This window comes from Castor canadensis, chromosome 8 (genome assembly GCF_047511655.1).
Source record: "Castor canadensis chromosome 8, mCasCan1.hap1v2, whole genome shotgun sequence".
Taxonomy (NCBI): domain Eukaryota; kingdom Metazoa; phylum Chordata; class Mammalia; order Rodentia; family Castoridae; genus Castor; species Castor canadensis.
The window spans coordinates 117,049,247-117,071,029 of NC_133393.1; the positions used below are offsets into that span (position 1 = coordinate 117,049,247).

Consider the following 21,783-nt stretch of genomic DNA (forward strand, 5'->3'; position numbering starts at 1 on the left):
GCATTACTCATGCTGTTTGTGGTGATGCTAATGTAAAGAAATGTGCTGCTGGTGGCATAAAAATACAGCACATACAACTATGTGCAGTGTCTTGACAAATAAAAGACTGTGTTGCTCTGTATTTATTATACTGTGTTTTCACTATTACTCTGTTTTTAAAAGTTTATTGTAAAGCAGCATGTCATGGCATCAAGAGGCCATGTCAAGCAATTGACATATTGATGCTTGCTTTTCTTCTGCACATGTACATATTCACAAAATAGCCTTACCTAGACTGACACCTTTTTATTTGCACACAATTCAACATTTCTCTCCTCCCTAAGTCATTCGATGAAAACTCAACTTGCCTTCTAAAATGCTGTGAGTGCTCCTGTGCAGAGCTTCCATTTAGAGTTTGTTCACTCTTCACTGGATGGTCAGGTTTGATAAATGCAGGAAAGCCACTCATGTGTCTGTTTTGAGAGTCCCAAAACCTATTTTCACACAAAACTATAGTGAAGATTTAGGATTCACCTGTGTTTGGTGTTGTGTTTAGACACAGTTTAAGTATCTTCTATGGGATGAAACTAGGGGATGTGTGAAAAAAAAATTGGGTGAGAGGTAGAAAAAGCAGGAGAAGTTACCTCCGTCTTACTCTGTTAATTTGTCTTGTTTACTTTCTTTTCTCTAAAAGAAGAGGTGGAGGAGAAACAAAGCAAAACCTCAGGATGATTTTACTTAGAGAATGAAGATTGAAGGAACTGCACTGCTTCCTGCTCTTCTTTGCTCCATGTTCTCTAGCACCCATGCCACAGCATTGTGCCAATTCTATATGAACACATTGCTTTCCATACTCGAAGCTGATTGAAGAAAAACAAATTTGTATACATGAAACTTCCAAGACAGATTCTTAGGTGATAGGACTCAAAGGATACTCCAGGTGCTATCAAACTTTCTAGAATGATAATTTTTATGCAGACATTAATTATAAATGGCTTATTTGCCTTAAAAGTATCTAAAGTTCATTTAATTTCAATCTTTGACAGAAACTCAAAATTCACATTTTTGCATGAATGCCTGTATTCTCCAAAAATGTGTGTGAGTCAGTGCTCCAGCACTATAACAAATCTATGAGATAATTACCTTGTGGAGAGCAAAGGTTTACTTTGGTTCATTTTTGGGATTTCCAGCCCACAATTGGGCAGAGTCATTGCTTGTTAGGCTTCTGGAGTGGGGGTAGCACATCATGGTGGGAGTCGGTGGCACCAAGGTTAGAGACCATGCCTCTAACATAGGGGTCTTTCAGGGCCATTTAAGCTATAGCACTGTGTGAGAAGCATTCTAAGTATACTTGTCTTTTATCATATCTACATTAATTTTCAGAATACTAGTGGAATTTAAGGTCTAGATGGAGAAATCAATTGCATTGATCATGGGAAATACACTTAAGATTCCCAAAGCACTTGACTGCATATTTTTTAAAGTTTTTTTTTTTTCTGGTATAGGCTGTGTCACTGGGAAAGTTTTATTTGGATAGTCTTTCTTCAATACATATATATTAGACACATAGAACATTCTTAGAGCCCAAAGTGTACCTTACCATGCACACATTCCCATTTTAAGCATTTGTCTTTATTAACATTTAATATTCTTACATTCTTTCTATCCTGCATTAATAAAATGTGACATAGAACCTATAAGATGGTTTTGGGCATGAAATTATAGAAAAGAGATATATAATAGAAAGCAAAAATAGTCTACCCTGAAATAAGTGCCAGTGAGTTATATTGTTGACTTTAAACAAACAGATTTATGTTCTCCTGTGTGTGTGTATACGTGTGTGTGTATTTTCTTAACAAATTTTGTGACATAGGTCCAGTGACTAATGTAGGATAGGATTGTACAATATTTTAAGTGATAACAGAATATTTTGAACTATTCCCAAAAGACTTATATTTTTAAATTTAGGTTTATTATGAATTATACAGTTAGGCTAGTTGTTGGGTTGATATTAAATGATGTTACTGGATGAACATAGCTTATGATGAATTGTTTTTAGTTAATGAATGCTTAAAAACCTATGTTTGACTGAATTCCACTTTGTAGTTTTCAAATCTTTAGTATCCTTTCATTTTTATATTGACTTTTGCTATTATTTTTAAAGTGTTTTTATATCAGAATATATTTCAGTACTCATGATACATACTTGTTTCCTCCAATTATCACTTAATATTATGTGTTTTATTTACTTGTGTTTCAATTTTCCATCAGAAACCCTATAAAAATTGGTAAATAATGTGCTTAAATTTTTCAGACATTGTATTATAAATAAGCTTATGTGGAAGCCTTCATTGATTCCTGAATCCATTTGTAAAGTAGCAGTAATTAAAAAAAAAAAAAGCTATTTCCAAACCGAAGACAGTGCTTTTTGATCAGGTGTATAGATCTAGATCACTTCAACATTAAATTGTATCTTCTTAAAAGTAATTTAGTTGAAATTTTCTGTGAGAATTAGGAATTCTTATTATTTCAATGGAATTAATTTTTAAATCAAAGTCAAGTTCTAAAATGCCTTTTCAGGATTCTGTACTTGATTTACATGAGTTTCTTAGTTCTGGTTTCCTCTTAATAGTATTTCTTTCTAAATTTGACTTTCCTGGGCTGTTGGAGTGGCTCAGTGGTAGAGCTCCTGCCTAGCAAACATGGAGCCCTGAGCCAAAAAAAAAAAGACTCTCAATTTGACTTTCCTTTAGTAAAGAGAAACACATTTCTTTCTACAATTGATGATTATTATGGAAGCTAATATGATTAAGAAATAAACCTGCTATTTTTTCAGTTTACCCAAAAGAACTTCTTTATTTTCCCAACTCTGGGTTAAAAGTATTTTCTTGCTTGACAGACAATGAACATTCACACCTCCTAATGATGCATCACTACTTTTTAACTTGCTCACACCAGCCACTGATAAGAGGTTTTAACTTGCTCACACCAGCCACTGATAAGAGTTCTTTTCTTAGGCGTGAAAACTACATCATTTGTTTATTAAACACAAGCCTGTCAAATGCCTCCCTTCTTTTATGGTAGCAATTCTCCATGATTGTAAAGTCTTTATTTACCTGTGATTTAGGGGAAAATCTAGAGGAAAATATATGGAATCATAAGAACATAGAAAAACTGAGACAGGCTGCTCCTTTTAAAGAAGTGTGTGAGAACTTTGCAGTCATATTTGCCTAGTGGCTTAGTGTTTCACACCTAGCCAACATTGTCAAGGGATGTCAGAGATAGTGACATGGAATATAAGGCCAAACCATTTTTCTAAACTAACTTAGATCAACAGATCTATCAAAGCAAAAGTGGGAAAGAGGAATTTGGGTAAACTTTCTAGAAGTGGGAACTAGTGGCAGTGGTGTAGATCCAAGTCCTGAATAGAACTGGGTAGCCCCTATGATACTATTGGAAGGATGTCACACAGAGTAAGGATGGGTATAGGTTATGGTACCATCTGCACTTCTGTTAAATATAGTTTAAATAATATAGCTTAAGTAAGTGGTAACTATTTAGTGTATATATTTTACTCTTTTGTGGCATTCCAAAGATAGCCAGTCCAGGACTAATTGTTTGTCACTGCTCACATAGCTGTTCAGGTAACCCAGGCTCATTCAGTCTTATTGATAGAGCCTTCTTAACGTCTACTTTCTATTATGGCCCAAGATGGCTACTCTCATTCTTGCCATAGTATTTGTACTCTAGCTTGGGAAGGTAGAGGTTATGTAAACAAATGTCAAAAATACCCTTGTCCTCTGAGGGCAGTGACACCTGTGAGTTCTGCCTAAGGTACCATTAGCCAGAAATGTGTCACATAGTCACACCTAGTTGCAAGGAAGATTGGAAAGTATGTATGGCTTTTCAGTTTTTTGCCTGTTTAATTCACAACTTTAAATTTTGAATATTCACAATTAAAAGAAAGATGATGTATATGCATAAAAAACAAGTGGTCTTTGCAAGAGATATCATGTACCCTAGCCAGTGAATGCCTTGGATGAACCAAGGCTTCTAGCTTTTATACTCATTGGGCCTGAGAAATATTATTTATAACCTGCTAAATGTGGTCTCCATGGATGCACAGAGGAACAAGACTTGTGGTGTACATACAACGTAGTCTCGTCTACAGGTGTGAATAGTGAAATATAAAAGCACTCAGCTGTATCAAGAAAAATGTATAGACAAAGCAAGGTATATCTTACAGGACACAAAATGCCACTCAAAATTGCCTAAGGGCTTCTGCCCTTTTCATCCTTTTTCAAATTTTATCACATAAAAGAATGACTTTCTATCGAGTGCTAGTTTCTCTCTGATAGCTTTCTTCAAAACATAACATTGGCCTGTCTAGTAGAAAATTTTCACAATTTTATATTCTGGCCCAGCTTCTGATTCTCTCCTTAATATAGAATATTTGATATTTTATAAATAACATTTGCTCTTTTATTTGTATTGGGTTTGTGTCCAAAGACTGAATATAATAGAAAGTAAAATGTAGAAGACTAAGTTACAAAATGATAACAAATCATGCCTTGTGACGATCTGAAATCCAGGAGGGCTGAGAATGTCCTGGTACAAGGAGAATGTGTTTCCCCTCAGTCATAAGGTGCAGTGCAATGATCATATCTAAGGGTCTGGATGAAGAAAGTGGCAGACATTAGAAAGCAATATATAAAATATTATAATATTAAAAATTTTAGGGATTATACATTTCACCCTTTTATTTTGAAAGCCAGGAAGTTGAATTGAAACCATGACGATGCACACATACAGATTTACAAAACTTCCAATTCTGAATACATGAAATCCAAATTATTTCCTTCAGTAAGTCATCAGATCTCTCTTTTCAGTATTTATGAGGTTTGCTTCAATAAGTCATCAGATCTCTCTTTTCAGTATTTATGAGGTTTGCTTCAATAGTGTTACTAAATTTCCCCTATAACCCTCCCTATACCCCAAATTTAATAGCTTATTACACCAAGTATTTTTTTGTTGTTGTTCCTAGATCAGGTATGCCTCAGCTGGACTTGGTATCTATCATGTGGTGGATTGGTCTTAGGCCTTCTCCAAACATCTCTTCTTTCTTTTTGGACTATTGGTTACTGTTCTTATAGAGGATCAGGGGAAGCAGAGGGCAAGGTAATTAAAGTGTCTTGCATCAATCCTTTCATATTCTATTAGGCAAAACTAATCACAGAGCAAGCCTTAAATCATTGGAGCAGGGGTGGGGAAAGAATGGTTTTTTAAAATAAAGCAGTCTATCACATTCTCTATCAGGCCAAGATTTCTGTATTGTTTATGGTGAAGGCAAATCTGCTCAAAAAGAGTAATTCAAATTGAAGCTTGTCACTTTCATAATTTGTTATGAAATGTCAGTGTTCCATAGAACATGAGAAGTTCTGTCCCAGGACCCCAGGTTTCTTCCATCTCCTTGCTCTGTCATTCCCTAGAGTGCTGTCTCAGTCACATGATTGAAGCTGCCTTGCCAGTATGGTACTATATTCAAGCCAGTGGGAAGGAAGAAAGAGAAAATTTCTGCACAAGGAATTTATTTTTGAAATAATAGCACTTGCAAATGGAATATGTTATTTGTGCTTGCATTTCGTTGGCTACAGCATCAATAGATGGGGAGATCTTAGCAACAGGAAAACTGGAAAATGAAGTCTCTTATTTTGATGTTGTAAAAACTTTGAGGGTAGATGAAAAATTGATATTGGGTGACAGCAGTCTCAGAGGGGTTTGAATAAATGATACTCATGATGGGGGCATAAGCATTTGTCTAAAAGATGAGATATGCTCCCTTCCCCTAGGTCGATAGCACTCTAAACAGGAGACTAGAAATAAATTTGTCTGTAAACTTAATTTTTGTTTTGAAAAAACTTTTCTTAGCTGGCCAATTCTCAATGAATTTACTTTTATGATTACTAAGATAAAATGATTGTCTGTTCACTGTTGCAAGAAGAAACAAACATGTGTTTCAAATTTCCCTTATGGGAGCCTGTGTTCTCTAAGCAACCGAGTCCATGTACAGACTAAATGTAAGAACTTGATCAAATAAAAGGTATGATTAAAATTACATAATAAGGCACTGCATGTTTGTAAGAAAACATCATAATTTTTTCCACATAATGTGTGCTATAAAATTTGGGTTGTGACCTGAGTCATTGGGAAATACTGTGTGCTTTTCCCTCTCTTCAGAGCTCAGAAACTCCATTTTGGAACTATTATGGAAGATTGAATTGATGTCAGCCAGGAAGCTGTAATTTCCTGTCACTTGGCCTTGACTTACTACATTGAGTTTTCAGGCAATAAACAAATTTAGCTGAAAGATACAAGCTTTTCTCTATTTATCATTAGTACCTAAGAATATGAATGTTTTATACGGCTTCATCTCCATTACACATACAATTATTGGCTCAGAATGATATTCAGCCTTCCTTGTGTCCTTTTATCTTGGGCTAATCAAGTCCAAACTTCCTGCTGAAGACCAGTGTATGTTCTTTTAATGTGGGCTGCAGAGCCAATTTATCTGATAAAGGCGGAGAACCTACCATTTCCAGGCCACAGAAATGAAGCAGAGCAGCTATGTTGCAAGGACCATAATGTTTTCCCCTGCTGTTTTTATTTGTTCTGTGTATCAAAAGTGGGAAAAACAGAATTTTACAAGAGCTTCATTTGTGAAGCCCAATGCAAGGCAGCTTTTTAACATCTCTTTTGCGTACTTAGTATGTGAGAGAAAAGCTTGTTTTGTCTTACTTTACTGGATTGCAATTTTCTGAAAGCTAACCCACAAAATTGTGTTGCATTATTGTTGACTTTCTGGTTGCTAGGTTTTCTCAGATGCCACAAAAAGGGATAAACTTGTATGAGGGGTTATTTAGGGGTCAACGAATAGCACCAAGGCTGTACTTATTTTGTGCAGTTGAAACCAGTGGAACGTAAAGATTTCCTGGGATTGACTTGGGTTCAAACTCCTTGGCTAGAGAGGTGAACTGGAAACTCAGTTTAGAGGGCGAAGTCTGGGGAAAAGCCGTAGACTTCATTTTTCCTCCTGGTTCTAGAACTATCTCTGACACAGTAGAGGCTCTGGACAACAAATTTTATTGAAGGAGAGGTCCCAAGAAAGAAGGCATTTTCTCATGTGAGGAGTTTAAGCTAACATTGTAGTCAATTCAGGTGTGTTCCTAAGCAATTTGATATGTCAACAGAGATCTGGACAGTTTTGCCTTTTTGCTGGATTGTACCAATGCATTGCAGGATATTGATCACTCCTCCTTAGTAAATGCCAATGGTACTGCCCAGTTACTGGGTCAGTCATGAATAGTCGCCCACATATCGCTATATATGAGAAAGCCTTACACCTGCAGAAAACCACATCCTGTAGTCCAACAGTTGGGTGGTTGGTTGATATATCTGTTAAGATATTTTATACTTTGTAACTTTCCACCTTTTAAAATATTTTAATTTTATTGTAAACTAAGTGTTAAGAAAATCGAAGTGATTAGTAATTAACTTCTCTGCAGTCCACACATAGCTTTGGGATGTCTTAACATTTTCCTTCAGAGATTAAAGAACTGTAATACTGCGTCATTAACTTTACACCGTGAAAAGTCCTTTGGTAATCTTCCCTATTTGAATTCCATCTTCATTCCAAGAAAACTTCTGTCCTGATTTAAGGTTTATCATTTTTAACATGTTTTAGTGCTTTTGCCATATTTGCATTTATTTCTAAGTGGTAAGTATTTTTAAACTTATAAATGATGTACTTCCATATTTGGTTCATGATTGTATTATTTAAGACGTGTTTGTGTGGGTACATGAACCCTATCCTGTGGCCACAAGCTACTTCACCTTGCTCAATACTAGGTATGTATGTCCCCTTCACTGCAGGGTGCACCCATCAATCTTTCTGAGTGGTGCCCTGTCAGAACCTGACTTTAAAATTAGCACATACCTCAGTCACTCACCATAGAATCTTCAAAAATCCTTTCAAAATCTTATTTTGAAATATCTTTTTTATCCTTAATCTGAGAAAGCAACTTCTGTGTAGGTCTGAGCAACATGGAAATCTTTTAAGCTTTAGGATTATGAAACTATACTTAGAAATATGGGGATTTTGCTACCAAACAAACCACTTCATTGTATTGAATGAGAGTGACAGAGAGTTAATATGACATGTTAATAATTTCCTTTACATATGAGAACACCTTTCAACAATCTTCATCTTCATAAATCTACTTTTATACTGTACTTTACAATTTTATCATTAATTTTTCCTGCTAAAGTAAGAACGTCATATTTGATTCTTAACTTTAAATGAGTTAAGCCATATTAAAATTAATTATATAGAGATATAATTCATTTATTCTACACAAAAATAGTGTTTTTTGTTAGTGTTAATGCATTGGTGTTCTAAGCTTGATGTTGTTCAAAGTTGAACAGAGCATGCTGGTACTTCTTAGCTCCCACTGGATCATAGGCTGGGAAATGACAAGTTCTGGGATTTTAAAATTTGAATATATATTAAATAAATTTTAAAATTTATACATTAATACATTTAATGTATAAATTTTTAAATTTTAAATTTGGTATCTGTGCTGAGCATACATAATGCACTAAGTGCTGTGTATCTTACATATGTCCTTTTTCACTGTACTTTTTTTTGTCTTTTCACTTTGTTTTTGTTTTTTATTTATTTTTAAAAATTTCATTAGCACATAATACTTGATAGGGGGTTACATTTTGACATTTACATATGTGCTTAATATATATTCACTCCCTCCACTGTTCCCCCTTATACTCTTTCCTCCTTTCTTAGGACAACTTCAAAATGTCTCATTATTCTATTTTCATACATTATTACAAAATACATCCACCATATTCCTCCTCCTTCACCTTTTGCTTATGCCCTCAAAACCCATTGGTACCCATACCTGGAAAGGACCTGTTTTATCTTCTTGTCATTCATTTTTTCCAAAGGTATATTGATAGTCCAAGGGGATTTGGCTGTGTCATTTCATACATGTCTTTATCATGTTTTAATGAGATTAACCCCCCCCTTACTCTTTCCTTAGCGCCCTGCTCCCATATTAATCAAAAGCCTACAGTGCACTGCATTATTTTATCTTTTTATTGTTTAAAGTAAAATTTTTATTTTTCCATTTTTCTTTTTTAGTCATTTTTATTAATATATGATAGTCCCCTTGTTGAGATGACTTTGACAGGTTTCAATGTTTTATATTCATACATGCATAGAAAGTGTAAGATGGATGTGCGTTAGTAAAGTGGATCATTAATGATGTTTTTGGAAATATTGTTCATATTAATAGAAAGGAATTTGTTTCAGTAGTATGGTTGATAAACCCTCATATCTAACTATATTATAAACAGGGAGAATGATATTTAAGAAGTTAGGAGATAAACACATTTTCTAACATTTGGCAGACCATAGTATTGGTAAATGTAACATTGTCCACAGGAAATATTCTATACTACTGTCCAAAAGCTAGTCCATAACTTTAAAACATAATACTGCTACTAATCAGTTTCATAAGTCAAATCTGTTTTTTGTTGTTGTTAATTGGAGAGACCATTCATGAGAATTTTAAAGACATAGATGTATCTGAAGTTTTTCTTTCTTTTTTTTTAATTTTTATTTTATCCATATGTGCATACATTGTTTGGGTCATTTCTCCCCACTTCCCCCCGCCCCCTACCTTACACCCTCCCCTTACGCCCCCTTACCCCTTGCTACCAGGCAGAAACTGTTCTGCCCTTATCTCTAATTTTGTTGAAGAGGGAATATAAGCAATAATTGAAGGACCAAGGGTGTTTGCTAGTTGAGATAAGAATAGCTATACAGGGAGTTGACATGCATTGATTTCCTGTACATGTGTGTTGTCTTCCAAGTTAATTCTTCTCAAACTAACCTTTTTCTCTACTTCCTGGTCCCCTTCTCCTATTGGCCTCAGTTGCTTTAAAGTATCTGCTTTAGTTTCTTTGCATTGAGGGCAACAAATGCTATCTAGTTTTTTGGGTGTCTTACCTATCCTCATACTTTCCTTGGGTATTCTCACTTTATCATGTGATCAAAGTCCAATTCCCTTGTTGTGTTTGCCCTTGATCTAATGTCCACATATGAGGGAGAACATACGACTTTTGGTCTTTTGGGCCAGGCTACCTCACTCAGAATGATGTTCTCCAATTCCATCCATTTACCTGTGAATGAAGTTTTTCTTAACTAACTTTTTTTTATCATGAAGCATGTTAGTGCACAGAATGTGAATTTATAACCCAACAAATATTACAGGGCTAATATCCACATCATACCCACCCATGTTAATAACTGGACTCTAAATTCTAATCAAACTATCCTCCCCCTTCACCAAAAGTAACCATTATCCTGACTTCTAACACCATAGGTTAGTTTTGCTAGTTTTTGGATCCTTATATAAATAGAATCATGTGGTATATATTTATCTGGTTTGGGCTTCTTTTAAATCTTAATATTTGTGAGATTCATACATAGTAAAGTAAGTGTCTATAGTTTGCAGTTATCCTATAAATATGACTCAAGTCATTTATTCATTCTTAAGCTCTTGGACTTTTGTGTTTCCAGTTTTATTGCCATTCTGAAAGAACATTTTCTATGTATCTGTGTCTTCTTTGTATGCACAAATGCATATATTTTTGAAGACTAAATGCCTAGAATTTTTTTGCTGGCCTATCAGATATGTGTATCTTTAAAGTCAGTAGAAATACTTAGCTTTTTGTCCAAAATAATTGTACCAGTTTATACTTTGATCAGTAGGATGCTTCTTGCCTCATGGCTTTGTCCATACTTGATATTGTCTTTCATTTTATTTACTTAAGTGAATGAAAAATTATGTCACTTATAGTTTCATTTAGCATTGTCTTCATACTAATAAGAATGTTAATTTTCTCATGTATTTATTGTTATGCCCAACTTTCCCCCACTTTTTATTTATAAATTATTTTAGAGTTATAAGAAGTATTAAGGGAAAAAGTACAGGAACTTCCTGTGTATCTTTTATTATTCTCCCTTGTTGACATCTTGCATAACTGTAGTCCAATATCAGAACTAGGATGCTGGCAATGATACAATCCACAGAGCAAGAATATCTGTATTTCACTGGTTTTATAGACATGCACGTGTGTATGTTGTCCTATGTAATTTTATCACATGCATAGACTCATGAGAGCACCTCTCAGTCAAGATGCAATGTTGCCCCATCACTATACCTCTCACACAAAGCTGACCTTGTGTGAATACATCTCACCCATCTGTAACCCAAGGCAACCACTAATCTGCTCCCTATTTGTATTTGTTTTGGAGTCCTATTTCGATATTTTTGTCTGTTGTCAGTTCTTTTCTTACTGATTTTTGTAAGTATTTACATGTGTATCAAGTATCTTTTTCTATTCTATGTATTAGATATGTATTGTCTTATTGGTATAGTCTAGTGAATAGTTGATTTGTGATAGTCACCATTGTCATTTTGATCTTCATGCTCATTGTTCTTGGTGAGGAGATCTTTTGCCATGCTCACATCATGAAGGCATTTTCTCAGAAGCTTTATTATTCTGTCACATTTAGATTTGCAGCCCCCTTGGAACTGATTATTGGTGTGGAGAGTTTAACTTTTTTTAATAGGTATGTCCACATCACCCAGCACTGTTTATGGAAAAGACTGTCCTCTCCTCATAGCTTTCCTGTTTCACTTTGGTCATAAGTCAAGTGGCTATAATCTGTTAAAGTCTTTTGCGGGGAATTTTTATGTTCCGTTGGTTGGTCTGTTTCCCTTTGCATCAGTTATGTGCCATTTTATTTACTTTTGATTTAAAATATGATTTAACCTCTGGTAAGGTAGATTACTTCAATTTATTATTCTTAACAAGTGTCTTGGATTATCTTAATCTTGCATACTTCCATGTAGTACATTTAAGAAGCCCCAGAAAAGGAGAGGTTTTATTGGCAATGCACTGAGTCTATGAATATCTTATGCATAAGTTTTAATTTCTAATGTATGGGGTATTTTAATTTATGAATATGGCATAGCTTTCTATTTATTTAGATATTTATGTTTTATTATCATATCATAAAGTTATCATGTTTGTGACATTTATTCCAGGCTCCTTAATATTGTGTTGTTATTTTATACTGTATGTTTTTAAAGTTTCATTTTCTAAATGATCATTGATGTAGTAAGGAAATACAAAGAATTTTTATATTGACTTTGTATCCAGGAAACTTGGTAAGCTCACTCATTAATCCTAGTATTTGTTGTTTTGACTCTTCATTGTCTTCTACATAGATCATCACAACATTTGTAAATAATAAGTTTTATTTATTCCATTGTACTACATGCTTGCCTGTCTTTGTTTCTCTCCCTTCCTCCTTCCCTCTGCTCTCACATTTTCTTGTCTCACTGTGTAACTAGGATTGTAAGTTAACAGTGTTGAATAGAATTCATGTGTGATTAATTTATGATTTTCTTATAATACAGTTTTTAGCAAGTATTTTTTTACCAAATGTTTTTTCTTGTCTATAGTGCTTCTCTCCTGAGTTTTCTGTCTTAGCTAATGATATCATTTATATGCTTATGTACCCTTAAACCATGTGCCCAAGTTCAGTCAATTATCAATTCTGTCAACTGTATCTTTTGAATAATAGATCACTCGGTTTTATCATTCTTTCCAGTTCTGTCAGCTCTTATTCTATTTCACTACTAAGTATCTCTGCCACAAATTTGGATCATTCCTATCTATTTTCCATATAGCATGCAGATGAATTTTTCAAAATCACAAACCCTAATATGCTGCAACCTTTCTCAACATTTTCTGGTGACTTACTACATTTCTTTCAGCTTTTCACATTGAACATGTCCTCTGTTATGCCCAAGCTCTTGACCGTGTTGTTTTCTTTGCTGGCAACATTCAAACAGTACAAAAACTAAAACATATACACAACATAGGAATTAAAAAAGGAGCAAGGTTCAACAGAAGAATGTCAGATGGGAAAGAATATATGGAGAGGTGCACACACAAGGCAGTTTTGAATAATTTTTAAACTCTGTCTACTTTATCATGATTTTTGCATGGGCTAGTGTGATATTGTAGGATTAGACAGAGCGTTCTTAAAGGGAACAACCCATCATTGCCCCTCTGTTAATGGGCCATGTACAATGTGGAACCTCATAGAAGAAAATGAGCAGGGTAGGCCAGGCATGGTGGCACACACCTGTTATTCCAGAACTCTTGAGGCTGAGACAGGAAGATTGTAAGTTTAAGGTCAGTCTGGGTTACATAGTAACTTTGAAGCAAGCCCGGGCTACATAGTGGAACCCTGTCTCAAAAAATAAAATGGAAATAAAAAGTTAAATGAAGAGTTTTTGAAATTTCTAGGGATGGTTAACTAGCTAGAGTAATACTTGAACTATCATGTAAAAGAGAAATTAAACATATTTTATATACCTTGATGACTGCAGAGATTATGAATAGTGACAAATGGACAGAAGTATAGGGATGCAGACTTGTCTCCCAATTAGGAAGGACCATCTACAGACTAGGACTGCCTCCATATGGAAAGTGCTGCCTTTTGTGGTAGTAAGTTTCCTATGTATAATGTATTCAGCTCATGGTTGATTAATTATATAGAGGAGATTTATATTCTGGGGGAGTGGTTCCAATGTCTCAATGGCTCAAACACAAGAATCAGCAGCTGGGAAGATTCCTAAGTGAGTCTACTATGCAGACAAGCGTGCAAAACCCTATACTAGAGACAAATTTCAACTCCTCCATGGTTCTCCTGCTTCACAAGTGTACAGAAGAGATGAAGAAGATACAGATGTCTAAGCACTACACTGTACCTTCAGATTGTCAGCACTGGGGTGTCAAGAACCACAGTTCCATGACTGCTATAATTAGTGAATGGAGACATGAAACATAGACATATTTGATGGGGTGTGTGTTCCCTGTTGTTTGCTGTGTCAGTGTGCTAAATCTTAGGTTTTAATGTTTGGATTTGGTTTAGGCATATAATTAATACATTTTTTCAAGGACTTATTTTAGTGTAACAGGGTAAAGTAGGGAGAAATGTGGGAGAAGGGGGAGAGAGAAACATTTCTTCTTTGCCATGCAGAAAACAGGAGCAAAGACTCCTATAATTAATATGTTAGATATTGGAGGGTCAAGTTAATGCTTTAACTGCCATTATTTTGAACTCACACATTCATGCTGAAAGGTTTTTCTAACTTGAAATTTTTCAGATGAGAACTTATTTCATTAATTGCATTATAAATGGTGTGAGGGAATTAACTGAACTTATTTTTTTATTGCAGGTTTATAAGAACTGTGTAACTTTTTTATTAAAATGGAAAACTGTGAAGAAAGAGAAAGATAGCAGTTGGAGTTAACATTCTTGGATGAATATTTCACGTACAAGAAGCCAACATCTATAAAAACGCTATGCTGATTTGGAAGGTCCTGGGAGTAAATTGCAAACTTTATTTTTTTCACTCAATCCATGGGTTTTTGGAGTCCATGAAGTTTGGAGAAGGCATGTGATGGGAAGTGTGGCCTGTGTTTTCCTGGTGATCACATCTTGGATTAGTTTGCTGCTGTTTTGAAGAGATTCCACTTTGAAGGGCAAGAACCTAATGTGATGGATTTATCTTCAGAAATGAACAGACATGGGAAGTATCCAGTGAGTCACAAGCTAGAAGACCAGAAGAAGGTAATACCAATAAATCTCCTTTTGCTTGACCTTCTTTGTTTATGCTTAAAGAGAATTTTACTAGTGTAAGAGAGATAAAATCACATACTATTTCATGCAAATAATTCCTGCTGTATGGCATGTGTTGCTCTGGGTCTGGATGATATCACCAGTTGATGATTTTGTTTCTAGAGTCTTCTGAATTTATGGACCTGTTCGATTGGCAATGATTACAAAGCATTCTGTCATTCATGTTAGTGACTGGCTGACCTGACCTGATAAGAACAGTTCTTTGAGATCTACAGTGAAGTATGAGTCACTGGCATCTTTGGCATACTGATGCAAGTTAGAGCTCTCCTAAAGGAGACCACCTGCCTTGGTGCCATTAGAAGACATAGTTTGCCTTTGAAATTCTACAATTCCTTACCCTTGGGGCATATGAATTTAGACCTTCTCACTTTTACAACTGACCTGGAAAGCAAGGCAGCTGTGAGACTGGGTTTGACTCCTCTGTGTGATGTCAATGCAGCTAATGGCAAATATAAAGAAGGAAGTACTGATGACATTTTTGAAAAAGCTAGTTTCAAGAGCTTCAGAGTAAAAAAGCTGCAAACTGAATACTGAGGGTCACACTTAAAGCTAATTTTTCTTCCTTTTTAGAAACTCTCACTTGCTAAGCTACTGCACTGCAGTGAGAACTATCTAAAGAGCACTTCTCAGAAGGGTCAGAGATGGTGCCCAGGAGAGAAAGTCCCACTCATGATGAAATTCATTAGCTTGTGGGATGTTCTCATTGAATTTATTAGTACAGGAGAGGTATGAGAGGACCCAGTGGCTAAGTCACAGGAGAAAGGAATGGTGATATAATCAAAAGGAACTTTGTAAGTAGATGTGATCAAAGGGACATGATTAAAGTTTATTTCTCAATCTATCTTAGAAATTTTGTTTATTAGCCACTTTGCATATCCCATAAGACAGCCAGTTCTTTCATATTTTTGGAGGTAAGAAGTTTACAGGAGTCTCTATTGAGTCAATAACTTACTAATTTTGTTTAGTTATTTTGATCTATTCTACCAGGATAGTGCAGCAATGATTCCTTTGCCTTTAACAGGGGCAGAAATGGATGGATTGTTTATGCCTAGTGTGGTTTATTCATTGGGTCTACCTACAAATCTCAGAAAATACTAGGTACAGTAAAGTCCAAGAAGCTTGGAGCCAGTTTTCCCTTCACTGTGGATATATATTTCTTCACAAATAAGTGTGTTACTGAGATTGTGTTGCAAATGGGCAGTTGCTTTTTTTTTTTTTTTTCCCTACTTCCTGCTGGCAGTAGGGTGCTGACTCAAAAGAGATTGCTAGGTAAATTTCAATTTAAAAGTATGCTCCTCAGCTGCTTTTTTCTTTCTCTCTCTTTTTCTTTCTTTCTCTTTTTTTCCTTTTTGTTGTTTTGGTGGTACTGGAGATTGAACCCAGGGCCTCATGCACTCATATACACTAGGCAAGTGCTCTATCGCTGAGATGCATCTTAGCCCCTGCAGTTTCTTTACTATTAAGGAGCTATTTAATCTTTTTTTTTTCTATTTACTTTTTAAAATGTACTTAGCTCTGATGGTACTTTGCCTCCTATAGGAATAGGTAAACACTTAATATTAGAAGGCATAATTTTGGTTATGCCCTGCTTTGCTGACAGGAAAAACTACCTCTGCAAGTGCTGTCTTTTCATTTTCTGAATAAGACATATTTTCTGCTAAAACAATTGCAAAGGATTGCAAAGTGAAGAATGAAATGAATTCTTAAAGTCATTCTCCAAATTCCTTGTATGGAACTTTAAACAATAGCCTGTAACCATGCTTAGTTTCCCAGGCAAATTCACAAAGGACTGTTCAGCTTGTAAATAATGTACTAATGGTAATAGAGTTTCTAAAAAAAATAGAGAGCCATAATTCTGTGGGAAAATTAAAAATACCAAGTTAGTGTTGCAAGAAGATTCCCTTGTCACTATGGCCTCACCTCCTAGTCAGTAAGGAGATGGGGAGGAACAAACATTTTCAGTGAGCAGTGTCAAGAATAGAATGGGTTTCTAATAACCTATTGGCTATGCCATTGATGTGAATATTCCAAGAGGAGCATTGGTATGCAAGAGTTGCAAATATGTAGAAACCTGCCCATACATAGGTAGATAAGTAGATAGAGATAAAGAAAGAAATACAAACACAGATCGATATGAAAAGATAGATTAATACATAGACAGAGATAGATAGATGGATAGATAGATAGATAGACAGGTGGGAAAGGAAGCTTAAAATTGAAATTTGTTAAGTGTCTGCAGAGAACACGTAGTCTCAATGGCACTTTCATGAGTTTGTATTAAGTTAAAAAAATGAAATGAAAATGAAATCTTTGCAGACAAAGCTCTGGCCCCAGCTGTGTTACTACATAATTTCTAGTAGTGATTATAAGATCCTTCATGTAATTAATTCACATGTTTGTAGTTCTTCATGATGAATCGATTTAATAGGTGTAGTGTTAAACATTGGTGAAATAAAATGCATTTATTATAACTGATTCTTTTATCTAGAGATGGAGGTGTTTACTGGTGTTACTGAAAAAAGTATCTTCACAGTATTTAACATATTTTTAGGCAATTCACAGCAAGATGTACTGAACTGGCTTGGACACAGGCACCTATTCTAACCACTGCACAACTGAACTCTTGTTCTGCCTACAAAAAGCTTGCTGGCCTTGGTTTTTAATTGCAAACTATGTGGATATGTGCTTATTATGCTCTTTGTCTAAGTAGAAACTCTTAGGATACTGCATACGTGATTGTAAGTGGTCTATTGAGTGAGTAGGGCAGTGTCGGGGAAGAGGTCACATATGGAGCACTTACCACTGCCATGAATATTCTTGGCTCTTTCTAGCTTATTAATACAGTTTCTTCCATAAGGATACAACCTGCTTGTACCTCTCTTTAAGAGGTTTTTTTCCTGTATAAATAATAACCAGTTTCTGAAAAACATATATACCATGATTCAAAATTGAAGTGTTCAAAAAGTATGTGAATTTTGGTGATTCTTTTAAAAATACTTTATCAGCTTACTTAATCTGAGCAGAAGATAACATCTGTGAAAGCTCTAAGTTATCACATCCACAAATCCCATCTGAAGTGCTCTTCTTTGAGGGTAAGCAGAGGTGTGGCTCTTTTTAGGAGTGAAGAGCATACTTATAAGAACCACAAATCAACTTAGATTTGTAGAGGGCTAGGTGGAATTCTATTACCTATTTGATTCTTTCGATTCTTCTTTTGAGGTGCTAGGGATCAAACATAGGGGCTTGTGCATGACAGGCAAACGTTCTACCATGGAGGTACAGTCTCAGCTGATTCTTATGATTTTTGTCAGTAGAAATTTCACCGTATTGGTCCATAACCCTGCTCTTAACCATTTTTTTTTTTTGGAGATGTCCCAGTTGGTGAAATTATCACAGCATCTCAGACCTCCTGAATACCCATAATGAGGTATTTTATTTAAAAAAATTTTCTGCTTGAACTTTGTTTGCATGTTGATTCCAGGTATGGTGGTATATTGCTTTCCATTAATTTTTATTGCTTCCTGGGATTATTTCTGCAAAACCCTGGTGACAGTGAAAACCCAATAGGTACAAATGTCACTGGCGTAAAATTAGTATGACCTTGAACTGAAAAGCAGATCTTAGTAGATTTTACTGCCAATCTGTTTGAAGCAGTTTACAATTCAGATAACTCTGGGACACTATTTTATTGCCCCATGAATATTTTATGTATCAAATGAAAGTATTTGTCATCGTCAACAATTTACTAGATACTACTAAAAAGGTAACAGAATCCATATTTCAAAATCATTCTATGAATAGCAATATGTATTTGGTGACTTGTTAAATTACTTTGTTGTTCTATTCTCCAAACCAGAAAGGGATGAAAACTATTATTGTGTATATGTAGATGTATTTACTTTTAAGGAAATATCTAAGATTAATCCCAACCCAGTTTTTATTTGCTCAAGTCATGTCTTTTACATTGAGTATTTAGTCAGTACTATTTTCACTTTTTCTTTCTAAGATATGGCAGTTACATAGGAGTGAGATACTCAGTATAGAGAATGAGATAATTTGAGATGTAGAAAGCCATGTTAAATGATAATTGTATTAATTGCTAAAAGGTGAAAATGATTATTTGGAAAAAAGGCTATCATTTGAAAGGCTTTTTCTGTGGTATTTTGGATTTAAAATCAAGTTTGAGCAAGGGGTTAAAGTAAAGTATAATCTGCAACTGACAGTGAATGCTCACTCTGTATTTATTCATATAGAGTCTTACTGTTTTATTTTGTTTTAATTGACATTAAACAGAAGTAAGGTCCAGGTGCACATACCTGTGTATAATTGTATGATTGCCAGTTCCCTACAGAAAAAAATACCTTATGTTTGAAGTTAGCCTAACTCTTATTTCACGATTTATATTTTTAGCATGCTGTGTTTTTAACATTATATTTGTTGTTGCATTTTCTTGTAATGATGGTAAAATGGCATCCTATAAGAATCAAGTACATGTTGAGGTTATTCTCAGGTGCTATAGACTTCTTGAAATTATTTATGTTAGAAACTGATTAAGACATGTCTTCTTAAAAAAATATGAAGATAAGTCACTAAAGAAGAGAGGGATTAATGAGGATAAATTTGGCTTCCATTCTTTGATCTTCTTGAAGGATGCATTCATTAAATAGTGCTTTATTTTAATAAGTCTGCCTGACTGCTTTTTCGTTAAGTGTGTGAAATAGGTTAAAGGAACCAGGAGGGAGAATAAGTTTTCTGAATCAAAACCACATCATTGATTAATCATTTAATTCCAAAACATAGCTGCTAATTTGAAGCCATTGTAATGAGATTTTCAACAAAATTGATCATTCAGTTACTGATTTTTTTTCATTTTTGAAATACATTCTACAATGTTATAATATAACTTTGGAATCTGTCTCTCAGTTACTTTCCCTGGGGTTCTCTAAGGATGCTTTAAAGTGAACTCTTTTTCTGAACAGAAGTGATTCTAAAAACTCCAGTCTCAGTTCAGAACTTGGATAAAATCACCTTTTTACAGTCCTCCAGCTTATCATATAGATAGCCCTCAAATAGACTTATAAAGATTTATATGGCTACTTGTCCTCTTGCTCCTGACAGTGTACAGTTTTGATATTAATAGACTTGAGATAACAGAAAGGAAATGGATAAAAACAAGTGGCAAGTAAGTATGTTCATAGCTTTATTCCTTTGTTCTAGACAATTCGATGTGCTTTTTCCTGATTGTTGGGTTTAAAATGTTAAAAGATAGAATGACCCCCATATCTTCATATTGATAAACAAAATAAACAAGTTTAAGATACAAAATACTTAATATATATATTTGAACATATTGAAGATACTATACTTGAAATTATTTATTTTGGGCAATGATAAAGGAACTCACAAAGTGTTTTCTTCTAACATATGTTGATGAAATACATACCATCAATGCAAACATGCCATCAATGCAAAAAATGTGGAATAAAACAGCGTACCAATTTGCTCTCACCTTTCTGTACACATATCATTTAATCTTATACTTAGTCTCTATGTACTGTATATATGTATTATATGTATATACAATATATACATACATTTTAAAGCAAATATTATAATCTTTTGTGGCCTATTTTGAGTGACCAGCCATTGTCAATTTCTCTTTTAGATTATGTTTTTAAAGAAGCTGCATTTTCTCTATTTAACCACAAATATATACTCATTTGAACATCACAGTCATTTAAAGATAGTAGTTCAACCATGTCTAATTGCTTCTCTTGAGGTTCCAGGTGAACTACAACTGAGTGGACCAAATCCAGAAAGCTGACTGGGAGGTAGCCAAGTGAATAAGAACCCATGAGTGTGTGCGGTTATATCAGGAAAGATTTGACTATCAAGATTAAGAAAATAGATGCCTGCTCATTTCCATGGGCCAAATGTTTGAGACTAATCAGAAAATCAGGACATGATTTGGAAGCATAAAAGAAGCAAGAAAAGTTGAGAGAGGGCTGACATGCTCGATTTGCTTTCTGTGGATGGCATGCTGCCAGTTGGAAGAGAAGACAATCTGACTTAATAGCAACAGGAAAGAATTGTTTGGTTTTCTTACACAGAGACTGACCAAATAGCTCTTGGTTAGGATAAGAAATAAATGAAACAAAGCAAAGTTAACTATATTTTACTAAAGTGTGGACATAAGGAGTTCTGTTTATTTTGTATACAAATTTGGAAAAACTATATGAAAAAGAAGTAGGAAACCTTCAAAATCTTTGATCTTTCAAGTGTATTCTGATGACTAGAAGCATCACTAACGTCAGGGAACTTATTATAACAAATACATGGTCTCATACCTCACCCTAAACCTACTCAGTCAGATTGTGTATTGAAGACCCCCAGGTGCTTCTCTTGCACAGCAATATTTGAGAAACATGGCTTGGTATGAGCCACTTCTGAAGATCCCCGACAGGATGAAGTTTTCGTTAATTACCACTGTGATGTCTTTGATAAGGTGTCCTATATTTTCTATCTTCTAGTATATCTCTGTTCCTGACTCTTACTTCCTGTGTTTCCTAGAATTGGCAGGCAAATAAACTACTTGCATTTGGATCCTTGTTCCAAGGTTTGCTCTGGTGAAACCTAAACCAAGACATTCTTTAGAATTCTGATATCGACAACATGTCAACTGATGTTGGAAAACTATTAGCACAGATGTTGAGTGTATTCAACCTTTTTATTCATTCCTGTTTTGTTCTTGAACATCTTAAATGCATACTCACACTGATGATAATTTTAACAATTGTTATGTGTAGCTGGCCCTGACAAGTGATCATGCATAGGGCAGCTGCTGTCACTACCCTCTGAGTCCCCATTTTTGTTGGGCTCTGCAGTTAACATTGTCCCAAGCAGTTAATGAAGGAGCTGCCAGTACTTCTTTCCATTGCTTA

The 21,783-nt window shown here is 34.9% G+C and overlaps 1 protein-coding gene across 2 annotated transcripts in view; it reads left to right on the forward strand.

Annotated features, from left to right (window-relative positions):
• The window catches only part of Nav3 (neuron navigator 3), a 760,451-nt gene that overhangs the window by 202,350 nt on the left and 536,318 nt on the right, over positions 1 to 21,783 (forward strand). For both annotated transcript variants that reach the window (XM_074083986.1, XM_074083987.1), the window contains one exon: positions 14,379 to 14,773. In XM_074083986.1, coding sequence (XP_073940087.1) covers positions 14,702 to 14,773 — 72 coding nt within the window. In that variant the 5' untranslated portion in view covers positions 14,379 to 14,701. The remainder of the gene's footprint in view (positions 1 to 14,378; positions 14,774 to 21,783) is intronic.